The sequence below is a fragment of the Bos taurus genome, chromosome 29 (assembly GCF_002263795.3).
Source record: "Bos taurus isolate L1 Dominette 01449 registration number 42190680 breed Hereford chromosome 29, ARS-UCD2.0, whole genome shotgun sequence".
Classification (NCBI taxonomy): domain Eukaryota; kingdom Metazoa; phylum Chordata; class Mammalia; order Artiodactyla; family Bovidae; genus Bos; species Bos taurus.
The window spans coordinates 5,612,962-5,627,766 of NC_037356.1; the positions used below are offsets into that span (position 1 = coordinate 5,612,962).

General features: G+C 41.2%; 1 protein-coding gene across 1 annotated transcript; it reads right to left on the reverse strand.

Annotated features, from left to right (window-relative positions):
• Positions 1–1,086: 1,086 nt before the first annotated feature.
• LOC112444922 (tripartite motif-containing protein 64-like) lies at positions 1,087–10,706 on the reverse strand. Its single transcript, XM_024987637.2, has 6 exons — positions 10,171–10,706; positions 9,580–9,675; positions 8,429–8,672; positions 7,763–7,772; positions 6,350–6,447; positions 1,087–1,574 (listed from the first exon to the last, which is right to left on the reverse strand). The coding sequence occupies exons 1-6, from the start codon at positions 10,579–10,581 to the stop codon at positions 1,087–1,089; spliced, it is 1,347 nt and encodes a 448-aa protein (XP_024843405.1). The 5' UTR covers positions 10,582–10,706.
• Between the last annotated feature and the right edge of the window lie 4,099 nt (positions 10,707–14,805).

Consider the following 14,805-nt stretch of genomic DNA (forward strand, 5'->3'; position numbering starts at 1 on the left):
TGTGGAACTCTGTTGCTTTTCTGATGATCCAGCGGATGTTGGCAATTTGATCTCTGGTTCCTCTGCCTTTTCTAATACCAGCTTGAAAATCTGGAATTTCACACTTCACGTATTGCTGAAGCCTGGCTTGGAGAATTATGAGCATTACTTTACCAGTGTGTGAAATGAGTGCAATTGTGCAGTAGTTTGAGCATTGTTTGGCATTGCCTTTCTTTGGGGTTGGAATGAAAGCTGACCTTTTCCTGTCCTGTGGCAGGAGTTTTCCAAATTTGCTGACATATTGAGTACAGCACTTTCACAGCATCATCTTTTAGGATTTGAAATAGCTCAACTGGAATTCCATCACCTCCACTAGCTTTGTTCGAAGTGATAGTTCCGAAGGCCCACTTGACTTCACATTCCAGGATATCTGGCTCTAGGTGAGTGATCACACCATCATGATTTTCTGGGGCTTTTGTCTATATGAATTATTTAATTCATGTGTTTCTTCACTGACTGACTTAACAGTTCTATATGTTCTGTTCTGAGTACTGCACGGAGAGTGGGAATGTAACAATAATATGAAATAAGATGAGAACTATCTGAACTGTCACAGGAATTTCCCTCAAGTAGTAAAAATATTTACTAACTTGAGAAAAGTTTGCTGAAGAGTGTGATGAGATGGTATATGCTGAGAGTGAGTAAATGGTACTGGGCATTGGTTCCTTTTGGAGGTCACGCACATGTCCCACAATGAGACAGTCCTGGTTTTATAATTTTGTATAGTTCTAAAAACCATTGATTATGTAATTTAAAAGTAGTGATCTTTATGGTATATAAATGTAGTTTAAAATAATCCTTATTTTAAAAAGAAAAGCGATTGACTATATTCTATGAAATACTCCATAATAAATGTTTATTAAAATTTAATTAACAGATTTATGCATACAACACCTTTATGCCATTTTATAAACATACACTCACTATGTTACATTAAGTAACAATGTGCTGCTGGACACAGTCAGGTATCCTGTGGCCTCCCATGAAGTGAAGGGCAGCAATATCCCCAGAAAAGAAGCCCCAATAATGGTCCAAAAAATGGACAATTCATGGAGATTTAAGGCAAAGGAAAGGTATCATAGGGGAGGAGAAGGCAGAAGGAAGGAAACTATATATGAGGGAACTTCTGAAAACATCATAGAAGCTCACAGTTCCATTGTCATAATCCAAAAACACGCCAATCTTACCCAGAGGCCTTTTCACAAACTGCACTAAGGGTGGGGAGGTGGTGGACAGAATATACTGACTGTTCACCTTTGTAGAACGCAGAAAATATGCTTCTTCAGCACCAATACTGATACTGGAATCACTTGTGAAGATGCTTTTACAGACCCCCAGAACCCAGCTGGAAGACTGGGCCACGTCCAGTTCCCAGTAATGCCTCCCGGAGGTGAAGCCCCAAGCTCCCCAGGACACAATACATGACCCGCCCTGGGGCTGTCTGGACGCGATGGGGTGATCATCCTCAAACAGCGCACTTTCATCATCAAGGATTGCATGGTGAACGATCGTTGTCAGACTCAGAACATTATCCACTGTAGAAAGAATAAAAACTGTGTTAGCCAGTCGAATTTCCATGTCTCTGAGAGGTAGAGGCTTTCTACACAATAAGCTTTTTTATCAGAGAAATGCAAATCAAAACCACTATGAGGTACCATTTCACACCAGTCAGAATGGCTGCGATCCAAAAGTCTACAAATAATAAATGCTGGAGAGGGTGTGGAGAAAAGGGAACCCTCTTACACTGTTGGTGGGAATGCAAACTAGTACAGCCACTATGGAGAACAGTGTGGAGATTCCGTAAAAAACTGGAAATAGAACTGCCTTATGATCCAGCAACCCCACTGCTGGGCATACACACTGAGGAAACCAGAAGGGAAAGAGACACGTGTACCCCAATGTTCATCGCAGCACTGTTTATAATAGCCAAGACATGGAAGCAACCTAGATGTCCATCAGCAGATGAATGGATAAGAAAGCAGTGGTACATATACACAATGGAGTATTACTCAGCCATTAAAAAGAATACATTTGAATCAGTTCTAATGAGGTGGATGAAACTGGAGACTATTATACAGAGTGAAGTAAGCCAGAAGGAAAAACATAAATACAGTATACTAATGCATATATATGGAATTTAGAAACATGGTAACAATAAACCGGTGTACGAGACAGCAAAAGAGACACTGATGTATAGAACAGTCTTATGGACTCTATGGGAGAGGGAGAGGGTGGGAAGATTTGGGAGAATGGCAATGAAACATGTAAAATATCATGTAGGAAACGAGTTGCCAGTCCAGGTTCGATGCACGATGCTGGATGCTTGGGGCTGGTGCACTGGGACGGCCCAGGGGGATGGTATGGGGAGGGAGGAGGGAGGAGGGTTCGGGATGGGGAACACATGTATGCCTGTGGCGGATTCATTTTGATATTTGGCAAAACTAATACAAATATGTAAAGTTTAAAAATAAAATAAAATTAGAAAAAAAAATAAGCTTTTTAATTTTCCTTCTCCAAGGAAATCAAAACAAAGACAGCAAAGGGAGTTAGAGTGACTCTTCTCTGAAGAATAAAAGTTATTACTATCTCTGTAGCATACAGAAGTACATCAAATTAAAGAGAAAATTTAAAAAAGACATATATCATGAACTGGGTAAAGTCTGACTTAGGTCAATCTCTTCATAGTTTACTTTAGGATTCACCAAAAAGCATTGATTCTTATATTAGAAAACTTTTCTTGTGTCCTTTGTACTTAATACTATGGAAACTACAGATGGTACTTTGTTATCACATGGACACTTATGGGGGTATTATCTGTACCTATTACATTTTCAAAGGTCAAAAGAATTGATAGAAATCCATCTGTGAATAATTTGGGAGCTTCAAAAAAGATATTTTAACTGACAGTGTTCATGCATCCCTTGCCTTAAAGTTGTTGTAAGATTGAGAGCATTATAATTCTTCTACCAAAGCCCATTTCAATTTTTCTGTCATTTATTCCTAATTTTAGAAATAATAAATCTTCTTTGTACAATGTGTAATAAATGTAGCTATAATGAAGTGAAGTGAAAGTGTTATCCTTCAGTCCTGTTTTACTCTTTGCGACCACGTGAACTGTGTGTAGCCCACCAGGCTCCTCTTTCCGTGGAATTGTCCAGGCAAGAATACTGGAGTGGATTTCCGTTCCCTTCTCCAGGGATCTTCCCGACCCAGGGCTCGAACCTGGGTCTCCTGCATCGCAGGCAGACTCTATCATCTGAGCCACGAGGAAAGCCCATACAGTAAATTAAAAGCAGCAATGACGGATTTAAGCTCAAGAGTGAAATAAACTGAGTAAACAACATATTGATGGTCACTCACAGAACCAAATATTCAGTCTCTATAATCACAGTAACAACCAGGTTGCTCTCCCTTTGCTCATCCTATATCATAAATATGTGTGTGTGTGTGTGTGTGTATCTGGTTTTGCATTTTCAGGAAATTACAGGTGGCAAACATCAGACTTGGTGTTTATAATGTGACTATAGAGGCAACAAAAGAATCTGAAATGCAGTACTTGGATGCAGTCTCAGAAACCACAGAATGATCTGTTCATTTCCAAGGCAAGCCATTCAATATCACAGTAATCCACCTCTATGCCTCAACCAGTAATGCTGCAGAAAATGAAGTTGAACAGTTCTAGGAAGACCTACAAGACCTTCTAGAACTAACACCCAAAAAAAAGATGTCGTTTTCATTATAGGGGACTGGAATAAAAAAATAGGAAGTCAAGGAATACCTGGAGTAACAGGCAAATTTGGCCTTGGAGTACAGAATGAAGCAGGGCAAAGGCTAACAGAGTTTTGCCAAGAGAACGCACTGGTCATAGCAAACACCCTCTTCTAACAACATGTGAGAAGATTCTATACATGGATCACCAGATGGTCAATATTGAAATCAGATTGATTATATTCTTTGCAGCCAATAATGGAGAAGCTTTACACAGTCAGTAAAAACAAGACTGAGAGGTGAGTGTGGCACAGACCATGAAATCCTTATTGACAAATTCAGACTTAAATTGAAGAAAGTAGGGAAAACCATGAGGCCATTCAGGTATGACCTAAATCAAATCCCTTGTGACTATGCAGTGGAAGTGAGAAATAGATTCAGGGGATTAGATCTGATATAGAGAATGCCTGAAGAACTATGGACAGAGGTTCATGACACTGTACAGGAGGCAGTGATCAAGACCATCCCCAAGAAAAAGAAAAGCAAAAAGGTATATTGTTGTCTGAGGAGGCTTTATAAATAACGGTGAAAAGATGAGTACATAAAGGAAAAGGAGAAAAGGAAAAATATGCCCATTTGAATGTAGAGTTCCAAAGAATACCAAGGAGAGATAAGAAAGCCTTCCTCAGTGATCAATGCAAAGAAATAGAGGAAAACAATAGAATGGGAAAGACTAGAGATCTCTTCAAGAAAAGTAGAGATACCAAGGGAACATTTCAGGCAAAAATGGGCACGATAAAGGACAGAAACGGTATGGACCTAACAGAAGCAGAAGATAATAAGAAGAGGCAAGAATACACAAAAGAACTATACAAAAAAGATGTTCATGACCCAAATAACCACGATGGTGTGATCACTCACCTAGAGCCTGACATCATGGAATGCAATGTCAAACGGGCCTTAGGAAGCATCACTATGAACAAACAAAGCTAGTGGAGGTGATGGACTTCAGTTGAGCTATTTGATCCTAAAAGATGATGCTGTGAAAGTGCTTTACTCTATATGTCAACAAATTTGGAAAACTCAGCAGTAGCCACAGGACTGGAAAAGGTCAGTTTTCATTCCAACCCCTTAGAAAGGCAATGCCAAAGAATGCTCAAACTACTGCACAACTGCACTCATCTCACATGCGAGTAAAGTAATGCTCAAAATTCTCCAACCCAAGCTTCAACAGTACTTGAACCCTGAACTTCCAGATGTTCAAGCTGCATTTTGAAAAGCCAGAGGAACCAGAGATCAAATTACCAACATCTGCTGGATCATAAGAAAAAAAAGACAGTTCCAGAAAAACATTCTATTTCTGCTTCATTGAATACACAAAGCCTTTGAATGTGTGGATCACAACAAACTGTGGAAAATTCTAAAGAGATGGGAATACAAGACCACCTGTCTCCTGAGAAATCTGCATACAGGTCAAGACGCAACAGTTAGAACTGGACATGGAACAACAGACTGTTTCCAAATCAAGAAAGGCATAAGTCAAGGCTGTATATTATCACCCTGCTTATCTAACTTAAATTCAGAGTACGTCATGAGAAATGCTTGACTGGATGAAGCCCAAGCTGGAATAATGACAGTTGGGAGAAGTATAAATAATCTCAGATGTGCAGATGATACCACCCTTATGGCAGAAAGTGAAGAAGAGCTAAAGAGCTTCTTAATGAAAGTGAAGGAAGAGGGTGAAAAAGTTGGGTTAAAATCAACGTTCAGAAAACTAAGATCATGGCATCTGGTCCCATCACTTCATGGGAAATAGATGGGGAAACAACAAAAAAGTGATAGACTATTGGGGGGGAGTGGTCCAAAGTCACTGCCAGTGGTGACTGCAGCCATGGAATTAAAAGATGCTTGCTCCTTGAAAGAAAATTTATGACCAACCTAAACAGCATTTTTAAAAGCAGAGGCATTACTTTGCTTACAAAGATCCATCTAGTCAAAGCTATGGTTTTTCCAGTAGTCATGTATGGATGTGAGACTTGGACTATAAAGAAAGGTGAGCATGGAAGAATTGATGTTTTTGAACTATGGTGTTGGAGAAGACTGTTGAGAGTCCCTTTGACATCAAGGAGATCCAGCCAGTCCATCCTAGAGGAAATTCGTCCTAAATGTTCACTGGAAGGACTGATGCTAAGGCTGAAACTCCAATACTTTGGCACCTGATGTGATGAACTCACTCTTTTGAAAAGTCCATGATGCTGGGAAATACTGAAGGCAAGAGGAGAAGGGAACGACAGAGGATGAGATGGTTGGGTGGCATCCCTGGTCCAGTGGACACGAGTTTGAGTAAACTCCAGGAGTTGGTGATGGACGGGAAAGCCTGGCGTGCTGCAGTCTATGGGATCGCCAAGAGGCAGACAAGACTGAGCGACTGAACTGAACTGATAGAGGTAGAAAAGGTGTTAGCAACTTCAGGAATTTATGCACCACCTTCATAACCAAAAAAGAAAAAAAAAAAAGAAAAATAAAATGAAAATGAAAGAAGGGTTGTTCCCAAGAAGCTCTAATGAAATGTAGTCCTGATCACCAAAAGGCTGACTCTTACCTCTGAAGTTGTTCAGCATGTGTAGAAATCCAGAGACAGGCCAGGAAGGGAGCTCTGGGTTCACGGGCTGAGGCTTCTGTATCTGTGTCAGATGAGTCCTGTACAAAGGACATCGATTCCATGTCAAGACCAATGGCTAATCACATGAGCATAGCAAAACAGCAGACTTTACCACAGGATCCCATATGTTCTCAGGATTCTCCTACTTTTGGTGATTTGCATATATAATATATTCTACTCATTTGAGAATATAAAAATGTTGCCATATATTTTACTAAATAGAAATTACATCAAATTTCATTTTCCCCATTTTTCTCAGACAATATTCCAAATTTGTACTCACTAAACTTCATTCCCTTCCTCAATTCCATCCATTCAAAGATCCTGGGTATTTTACAGAGAGCAAAAAATTCAGGCTAAGCCTGTGAGACTTCACTCACAAAGTAGTCATCAAGGATACATTCTGTGTCTAAACAGAAGTGCTCACTGACCAGACATGTTTACTCTTGTCAGTCCAGCAAAGTGACCCAGGTCCAACCTGGCTGTCCTGGTCCTGAACGTCTCACTTAGAAGTGGGTAGCAGAAAGGTGCTCTGTGTGAAGTCCTGCCTGCAGGGCGCTTGCTGTGATGGAACAGGCTGAGTCACTGCTGCTCAGTATTAACAAAATCACAGTCTCTTGTCATGGTAGGGAATATGCCTCTTTCATGCCTTTTTCACCTTTCAATCCACTAGGATAGGTGCTTCCTCTGTGATGTCTTAGAAAAATCCCTCGCTAAGGTTTATTGTGGTCAAGCTGGAGAGAATGGGTTGAGTAGGTGGAACAAAGCCCAGAATGGCAGCAGGTTTTCAGATATAGTTGATTGCAGTCAAATGAAAAGGAAATGACTGAGACCAAGGGTCAGAAACCCTTGAAATTCTTTTGAAATAAAATAGAAAATGGCCAAAAAGACAATGTGGTAATCCATATGCTAGGGTTCTGTACTTGTGGATTCACACATGCATTCAATCTGTACATTCTGGGCTATGTATTTGCTTATTTATTCTTTTATTTTATCATAGGATCAGAGCTACTATTCTAACTATGTTTCATATACAGTGCATACCAGTCAATCCCAAATTCCCAGTGTAAACTTCCTTCCCCTTTGCTTTTGTTCTGAGTGGAAAAAAATTCACAAAACAGTCCAGAAACGTCCAAAAATGTAAAAATTGAAAATGCCACATACCAGGGAATGACTTATGTAGCATTTACTTTATACTGTATATGTTGTAAAGTTGTCTAGAGATGACAAAGTGTACAGGAGCATGTGTATTAGTTATCTGCGAATAACATGGTATTATGTATAAAGAATCCTGTCCTGAGATTTAGATATGGGGGAGGACCTGAAATCAATCCCCAGGTCCCAAGCAAGAACTTTGGGTCCACTTCATCAAAAAGACAAAAATGTTTCAGAAATCAAAAATCATTAATGTATACTCACGTTTCCAGCACATTTTCCAAGCCCTGCAAAGGAAAAAAAAAATCATGTTAATCATTAGAGTTCTGTTTCCATCTCCTATTCGTATTCTTGTTTCATAATAAGACACAGTTTTCTAAATCTCTTCTAAGTAACACTCAGAAGCAATCTTCATAACAGACCCTAACCTAAGACATGATGGGCTTCCTCAGGTCTCATTAAGGAAGCAAAGGGGACAGGAAGGGTCTGCACAATGCTGCAGCAACATCTAGGTTTCCAGTGTCACTCACTGCCCACTGCTGTCTTCAGGAAGTGATCTCACCACTTATGGTAACAATTAAGGTAAAGCAGACAATTGCATAAAAAGAACCATCGGTTGCATTAAAATTGATACCAGTTCTAAATATCTTGTCTGTATACAGTAAGAACCTCAGTGTCTTCAGGAAGAGTGGATAACAGAGAGTGCCAAGGGTTTAGGGGAATGTATACTGAGATTTACTCCAAGAAAATTAACTTCCCCCTGGTCACAGAGTCTTGCTGATTGTGTAATCATCTGTCTGGATAGGTAATATTTCAGTGTCACGGCACTCGTCTAGAAGAGTATTTCTCTCTCTGAGGATGGACCCTCCTTTCTCACCTGGAGCAGCTCCATGTCCGGCTTGTGGCACATCTCAGTCAGCTCTTTGTACATTTCTTTCAGACTTTCTCTGTACTGAGACATTCTGAACACACTCTCCTTGAGTTCTTCACAAATCTCTTTGGCTTCTCGCTCCAGGGCCTCCAGATGCATTTGCTCCTCCTCCCGGAGCAACAGAAGCATCCTCTGATATTCAAGCTTGATCATCACCTTCCTTAAGGCCACATAGTCCTGCAGAGATAGTGGATCCAAAGCATTACGTATGTTCACATTCAAAAGAAAACTCCAAATATTATTTCCTTAGTGTCATCAAGGAAGTTCCTGACAAACTGCCACATGCATTCAAAGAGTCTTGAATATTTTCAGGTCCTTATTGCCCATGCTTTCTCTGAATTCCTAATCTCTTTGCCTGTTTAAATCAAGTCATCTGAGGGACCCCAGGCTGTCTCCCAAGGAAGATTCTTCCGGGATCTTACTCCATCAGTTATTTCCTCTCCGACCTGAGTCTTGTTTTTTTCTTGTTCCTTTCTCTGATTCTTCTAAATATTCTTTCATGAAGTAAACCTCATTTTGAATATGTGTATTTTCTTTTTTCCTGCATGCTGACTCTCTTCAGTCATGCACAACTCTTTGTGACCTTGTGGACTATAGCTCACCAGGCTCCTCTGTCCATGGTTTCTCCAGGCAGGAATACTGGGGTGGGCTGCTATTTCCTCCTCCAGGGCATCTTCCCAACCCAGGGATGTAATCCAGGTCTGTTGTGGCACCCGCACTGCAGGCAGATTCTTTACCCCTGAGCCATCAGTTTTCCTCTAGGTACGACTCTCTTCCTCTCTTCTCCTTCACAGTCACAGTTAGTGCAATGCATCTTATACCCCATGTCTGAAAAGGCTTTTTCCAATCTTCAAAATGTGGCCTTGGAATACATTTCATGCCTTGGTCTTTGAATATACTAGCATTCTTTGAACTACCATATATTAGCCTGTTCTCATTCCAATTACTGATCAGTCATTTGAAACCACTCCTCCAGGGAAGAGACCAGTAGCCTTTCACAGGAACTTACATTGGCCTAAAAAAAAATCTAAGGTAAAATTATATCAATATTTATACAAATAAATAGGAACATTTTTATTCTTACCTCAAAGGACTGAGTTGTGTTAGCTTCCTGATTCAGACAGATTTGGATTTCTTCTCTCATTTTCCATAAAGAGCTCATTCTCTTCAGGAGTTTCTCCTGCAAAATACCCACAGGATTTAGTGACACAGAAGATGACACTGTAAATTTAATCCCCTTATTCATGAGAAAAGGCATTTATTAGTTACACAGAAAACTTGACTTAGGAGGCTGTTGTCAGACTTTTCCACATTAATTTGATGCCAATATTTGAATATCAAGGAATAGAACTGTATACTAGAGAATTGGGGGAACTTTACAGATAATGGAATCCATGTCCCATGATACTGAGACTCAGACTCAAATAGCCCGAGTAAGAAAGCCTCAAGCTCCCATCAGAAGCCTGTGTCCCTGGTGCCACTCGCCCCGGGATGCTGCATTTCCACACGTGTGGACAATTGGGCAACAACACTGAGAGGACACATTATATGTGAGGATCCACATTCAGAAATCCCACCTCCACTATCTCCATCCCCAGCACCATCATAGCATCCTCATCTTCCTCTCTGACTTAGGAGCCTCTGGATCCCAAACTGCTTGAGAGGCATCACCTACCCGGGATTCCTCAGCAGCCCTGTGTATTGGACTGTGGCTGTGAGCTGCGTGCTCGGGGCGTTCAGAGCAGGGCCCACAGAGCAGGGTCTGGTCAGCCTCACAGAAGAGGCCTTTGGCTTCCTGGTGTGTCACACAGATCTGCTCCTCAGAGCTGTGGTCGTGGTCAGCTCTGGCCTGCCTGGCAAGGGAAGCCAGCCTCTTGAGGGCAATGTTGGTTTTGTAATCAGGCCTCGCTGATATTCCCCTGCACTCCGGGCACCTCCTTGGTGTCTGGCCTTCTTCCCAGCAAAGGCTCAGACAGGGACGGCAGAAGCTGTGCCCACAGTCTATGGTGACAGGGTCCAGGAAGCAGTTCATGCAGATGGAGCAGGTGAGTTCACTCTGGAAGACCTGCAGTGTGTCTGAATCCATGTTTCTGAAAATTAAAGAAAGAAATAAGAGAGGGTAAGAGAAAAAGTCTTTCTTCTGCCCTCATTGGGAAAAATAAATCCTTTGGACAAAGTCCTGTCTTGAACTCTAATTTCCCTATTTGCTTACCTCCCCAGAACAAACCTAGAAATGGTGACTGCATACACCTTGGATTTACTATTATACAAAAGATGAAATACAATAAGAGTCCTTAGCAACTTTTTTGTTTCAAATAAACCAGGATTTCAATCATACTAAAATTAGTAATACATGGAGAAGCTTAAAGATTAGTGTGAGTGTGCTCACTCCTGTCTGACTTGTTGCTACACCATGGACTCTAGCCCACCAGGCTCCTCTGCCCTTGGGATTTCCCAGGCGAGAATCCTGGAAAGGGTTGCCTTTCGCTTCTCCAAGGGCTCTTCCCAACTCAGCGGCTGAACCCATGTTTCCTGCGTCTTCTGCATCGGCGGGTGGACTCTTTACCACGGAACTCCCTGGAAGCCCCTTAAAGATTAGATGGAGGGTAAGTGTTGGGATGACTTCAGAGTTACTTTATTAGCTGACTCTGACAGAAGCACACACAGAACCTCAGTCTGTCTCTCTCTCGACCTCCACGACTCCCTGACTGGAAGCCACACTAGCACACCCTTCCTTTCTCTCCTCAGGGCCTCAGTTCCTTCCATCATCAAAGTGATAGAAGTGCTTTTCTAAAGACAAAGAAATTTGTTTACAAAGAACTTAAACTTCATACAGTCAATGTTGGCTTTAATCTGATATCCTAAAGAGTTCAGAGCTTGCTTCCAGCTTAAATAACAAAACTGCTGCTTTCAAGATAAAAAGAAGAAAAAAAAAGAATGTCACTTCTAGTTCAGTAAAGCAAGTTTTCCCGGGATTGGTTCATATCATCATAGTATGTCATATTTTGAACTGGTGAATGTTCAGGTATCACAATAATCAGGAAACAATAGTCAGCATGAATATAATCATTTGTAGACTGATAGCATCAAGGACTATGATAATATTAAAACAATAATAGGAGAACTTAATATGTGTTGCCTAGTATTTCTCAGCATTGAATTAAATCCTTTCCTATAGATTAACTGCTTTCATCATCTCAACAATATTTACTAATTTTTTATTTTTACCCACATTTGATAAGGAGGTTACTTGATATCGTGTAGGCAAAAATAAGTTATTTGTCTGCAAATCCCACATGGAATCAATGCTTGAGGAAGTGCTCAAACATAGATAGTACTGACAGAATAAATACAACTAGCTTTTGTGTCCAGGACTGCCATTAAAGTTTTATTTTTAACTGAACATATCAGAATTTCATTGTACCTTGATCAGAACTCACTTTGGTTGTAGTTAATGAAGTTTCCACTCCTTTTCAGTGGGTAAGTCTCAAATTCAGTTCAGGATTTAGATGCTCCACTGCTGGTGGCAGAAACTTTGAAAAGTCTTCACAGCTCAGCCAACTCCACACACCACAGCTCTGGGCTCCAGAGAAGACTGAACTTGGTTCTTGCTGAATGTTTAATATTCTCCAATGACCACGCCCATTTCTTCCAAGTGATAGGGTTACCAACTCCATGAAAAGGTATAGGTGCACATGATTAGATTTTGCAGAGTTGGAAACACATCAGGATGCCAATGATTGAATTCAAATGTTTGAAACCTACTTGATCCAATCGCCAAAATCCAACCTCTGATAAAAGTCTCACCATGAATTCACCTTTGTAACTTACGGAGTTTTGTTTTGGAATAAACTATCCAAGTATAAATTTAACAACTCCATTTAATGACCTAATTATAGTTTTAATAGCACCTACCCATCTAGACCTATCACCCACTAGATTTACTTGCCTTTCTGAATTTGCCTGCATTCATTCGGAGATATTTCTTCAGAATGAGGAATCCCTCACATTCTATTTTTCAAGCCGGATACTCAAGCTCCCCCTAAATACACATACTGCTCTGGCCAGGATAGCCAGAAGTTGTTGTTTGGAAGTAACTGAACTCTGCAGGACTGAATTTCATATCTTCATTTCACAAACTATATGATAGTCTAATTGCAGCAACCAGTAATCTCACCAGTAACAAGTGAGAGTGTGTGAGTGCTAAGTTTCTTCAGTTGAGTCAGACTCTTTGCAAAACCCAGGGACTGTAGCCCACCAGACTCCTCTGTCTGTGGGATAATCTAGGCAAGAATCCTGGAGTGTATTGCCATGCCCTCATCCAGGGGATCTTCCCAACCAAGGGATCGAACCCTCAGCTCTATGCGTCCTGCATCGGCAGGTTCTTTACCATTAGCGCCACCTGGGAAGGCCACAAGTGAGAAGAGGGATGTGAGTTTCCTTCTAGGAGTCACGGTGACTCAGCTTGTTCCATCACAGCAAGCCTGCTTGTTCTCTAAAACCCAGCAAACTTTGCCTTACCTGACATGGAATAGGGGAAGGGAATGAAGTTCAATGAGTTGAAAATTGAAATAATGTCTGAAAAAAAGAGGAAAGGTTAAATTGAATATAATTTATATTTTGAAAACATAATATGGTAAGATTTTATATTCCCAAAGGCACCATTGCTGGTTTTTAATTTTCTCTGTATTATAACTGAATATACTATTCATTGCACAAAGAATATTTATTATTTGTAAAATCGGGAAGAATTGACAAAAAAGATTAAAATTGTCTTAGGTCAAATAATTGTAAGGATCATATACTGAATCTAAATATTAGATCCATATCAAGTAACTGAAAGGCAAGAGATATGTGAACATGGTTATCTGGAACATCCTTTTTGAAGTTTTCTGTATTCATTGATGAAGTGCGATCAAATTTTTGGACCCTTGAAAATGTAATAGGTAAAAAAAAAAGAAAATGTAATAGGTAGAGAAAACCCCCCAATAAATATCCACATGATAGCAAAGTGCCATCTACGTGCTCCATGCCTTTAACAAAAGGGACACAAGAAAAACTTTCTACTAAAAGATAAAAATAATGTTTTGGGTGAGTCCTGAAATAAAGTATCAAGATAACGGAGCTTGTGCGTGCTCAGTTGTGTGTGACTCTGTGACTCCATGGACTATATAGCCTGCCAGGCTCCTCTGTCCATGGGATTTCCCAGGAAGAATACTGAAGGAGGTTGCCATTTCCTTTTCCAGGGGATCTTCCTGACCCAGAGATCAAACCCTATCTCCTGTGTCACCTGCAGTGGCAGGGAGATTTCTTTTGCCACTGAGCCTCCTGGGAAGCCCCAAAGTATCAAGAGGCTGACATTAAATCAGACTTCACAGTTTATAACATACCTCTCTTGCTTTTGTTTTACTCTCTCTATGTGATTGGAGGTGTTTCTATATGCGGTAGTGATACTAATAACTTTTGTTCTTCCTAGAAAAGTCAGTCTGAACTCTCTGGGTTTTGTGCTCTGTCTTTCCTTGGAGAAGGGAAACTGAACTCACTCACTGAATAGAGAGACTTTCTCTCTGAGGATATGGAAATGCCATTAACTGACCTGGTTTTTCTCTTTCTCCCTTGGATAACATTCTCAGTCAGAAAATTACCATTCACAATGTGAGCCTTTCAGAGGACGATACAAGTGTGATGTTTTGAAATCACCATTACTGATTTTTATTTTGAAAAATAAACATATAACAAAAAATGTAAGTGTTGCTACAGAAAAATATTGAATCCAAAACAGTATATAAAGGCTTCAGCTCCATAGTTTGAACTCCTACAGCCCAGAATTCCAAGGCCACTGCAGTGGGAGGGAGAGCAGAAAGCGGTCCTCAGGCCCCTCTGACCTGCAGGCTGGAGACAAGCAGCCCCAACCTCAGGGTCAAGGTTTCCCCCTGGAGATGGGCGTTTGGAGTCCTTTTTCTGGCATCATCGCTGATGGAGCCACCTCCTTCTACAGAGATGTGCCTTCCCTGAGAGCAGCGTGTCTTTCAGGAGAGCCTGGTCTGCCAGGGTCTGAGCCCAGGCCATCCTGGTGGTCAGTGGGCTCCGGCCCCGCCACTGAGGGACCCACCCGAGGTGGGCACATGGGGCTGGAGGCGCTCAGACACCTGTTCCAGGGGCTCTGGGAGGTACACCAAGTCTGCACGGCCACAGGGCTCAGACTCCGCGTTTCTGGGAAGGATTTTGGTTTCTGTCTGCCCAGGAACCCAAAGGCCCAGTAGGGAGTCAGGAGGACATGCATGGCAATGGGAGAATGGCCCTATTCCCG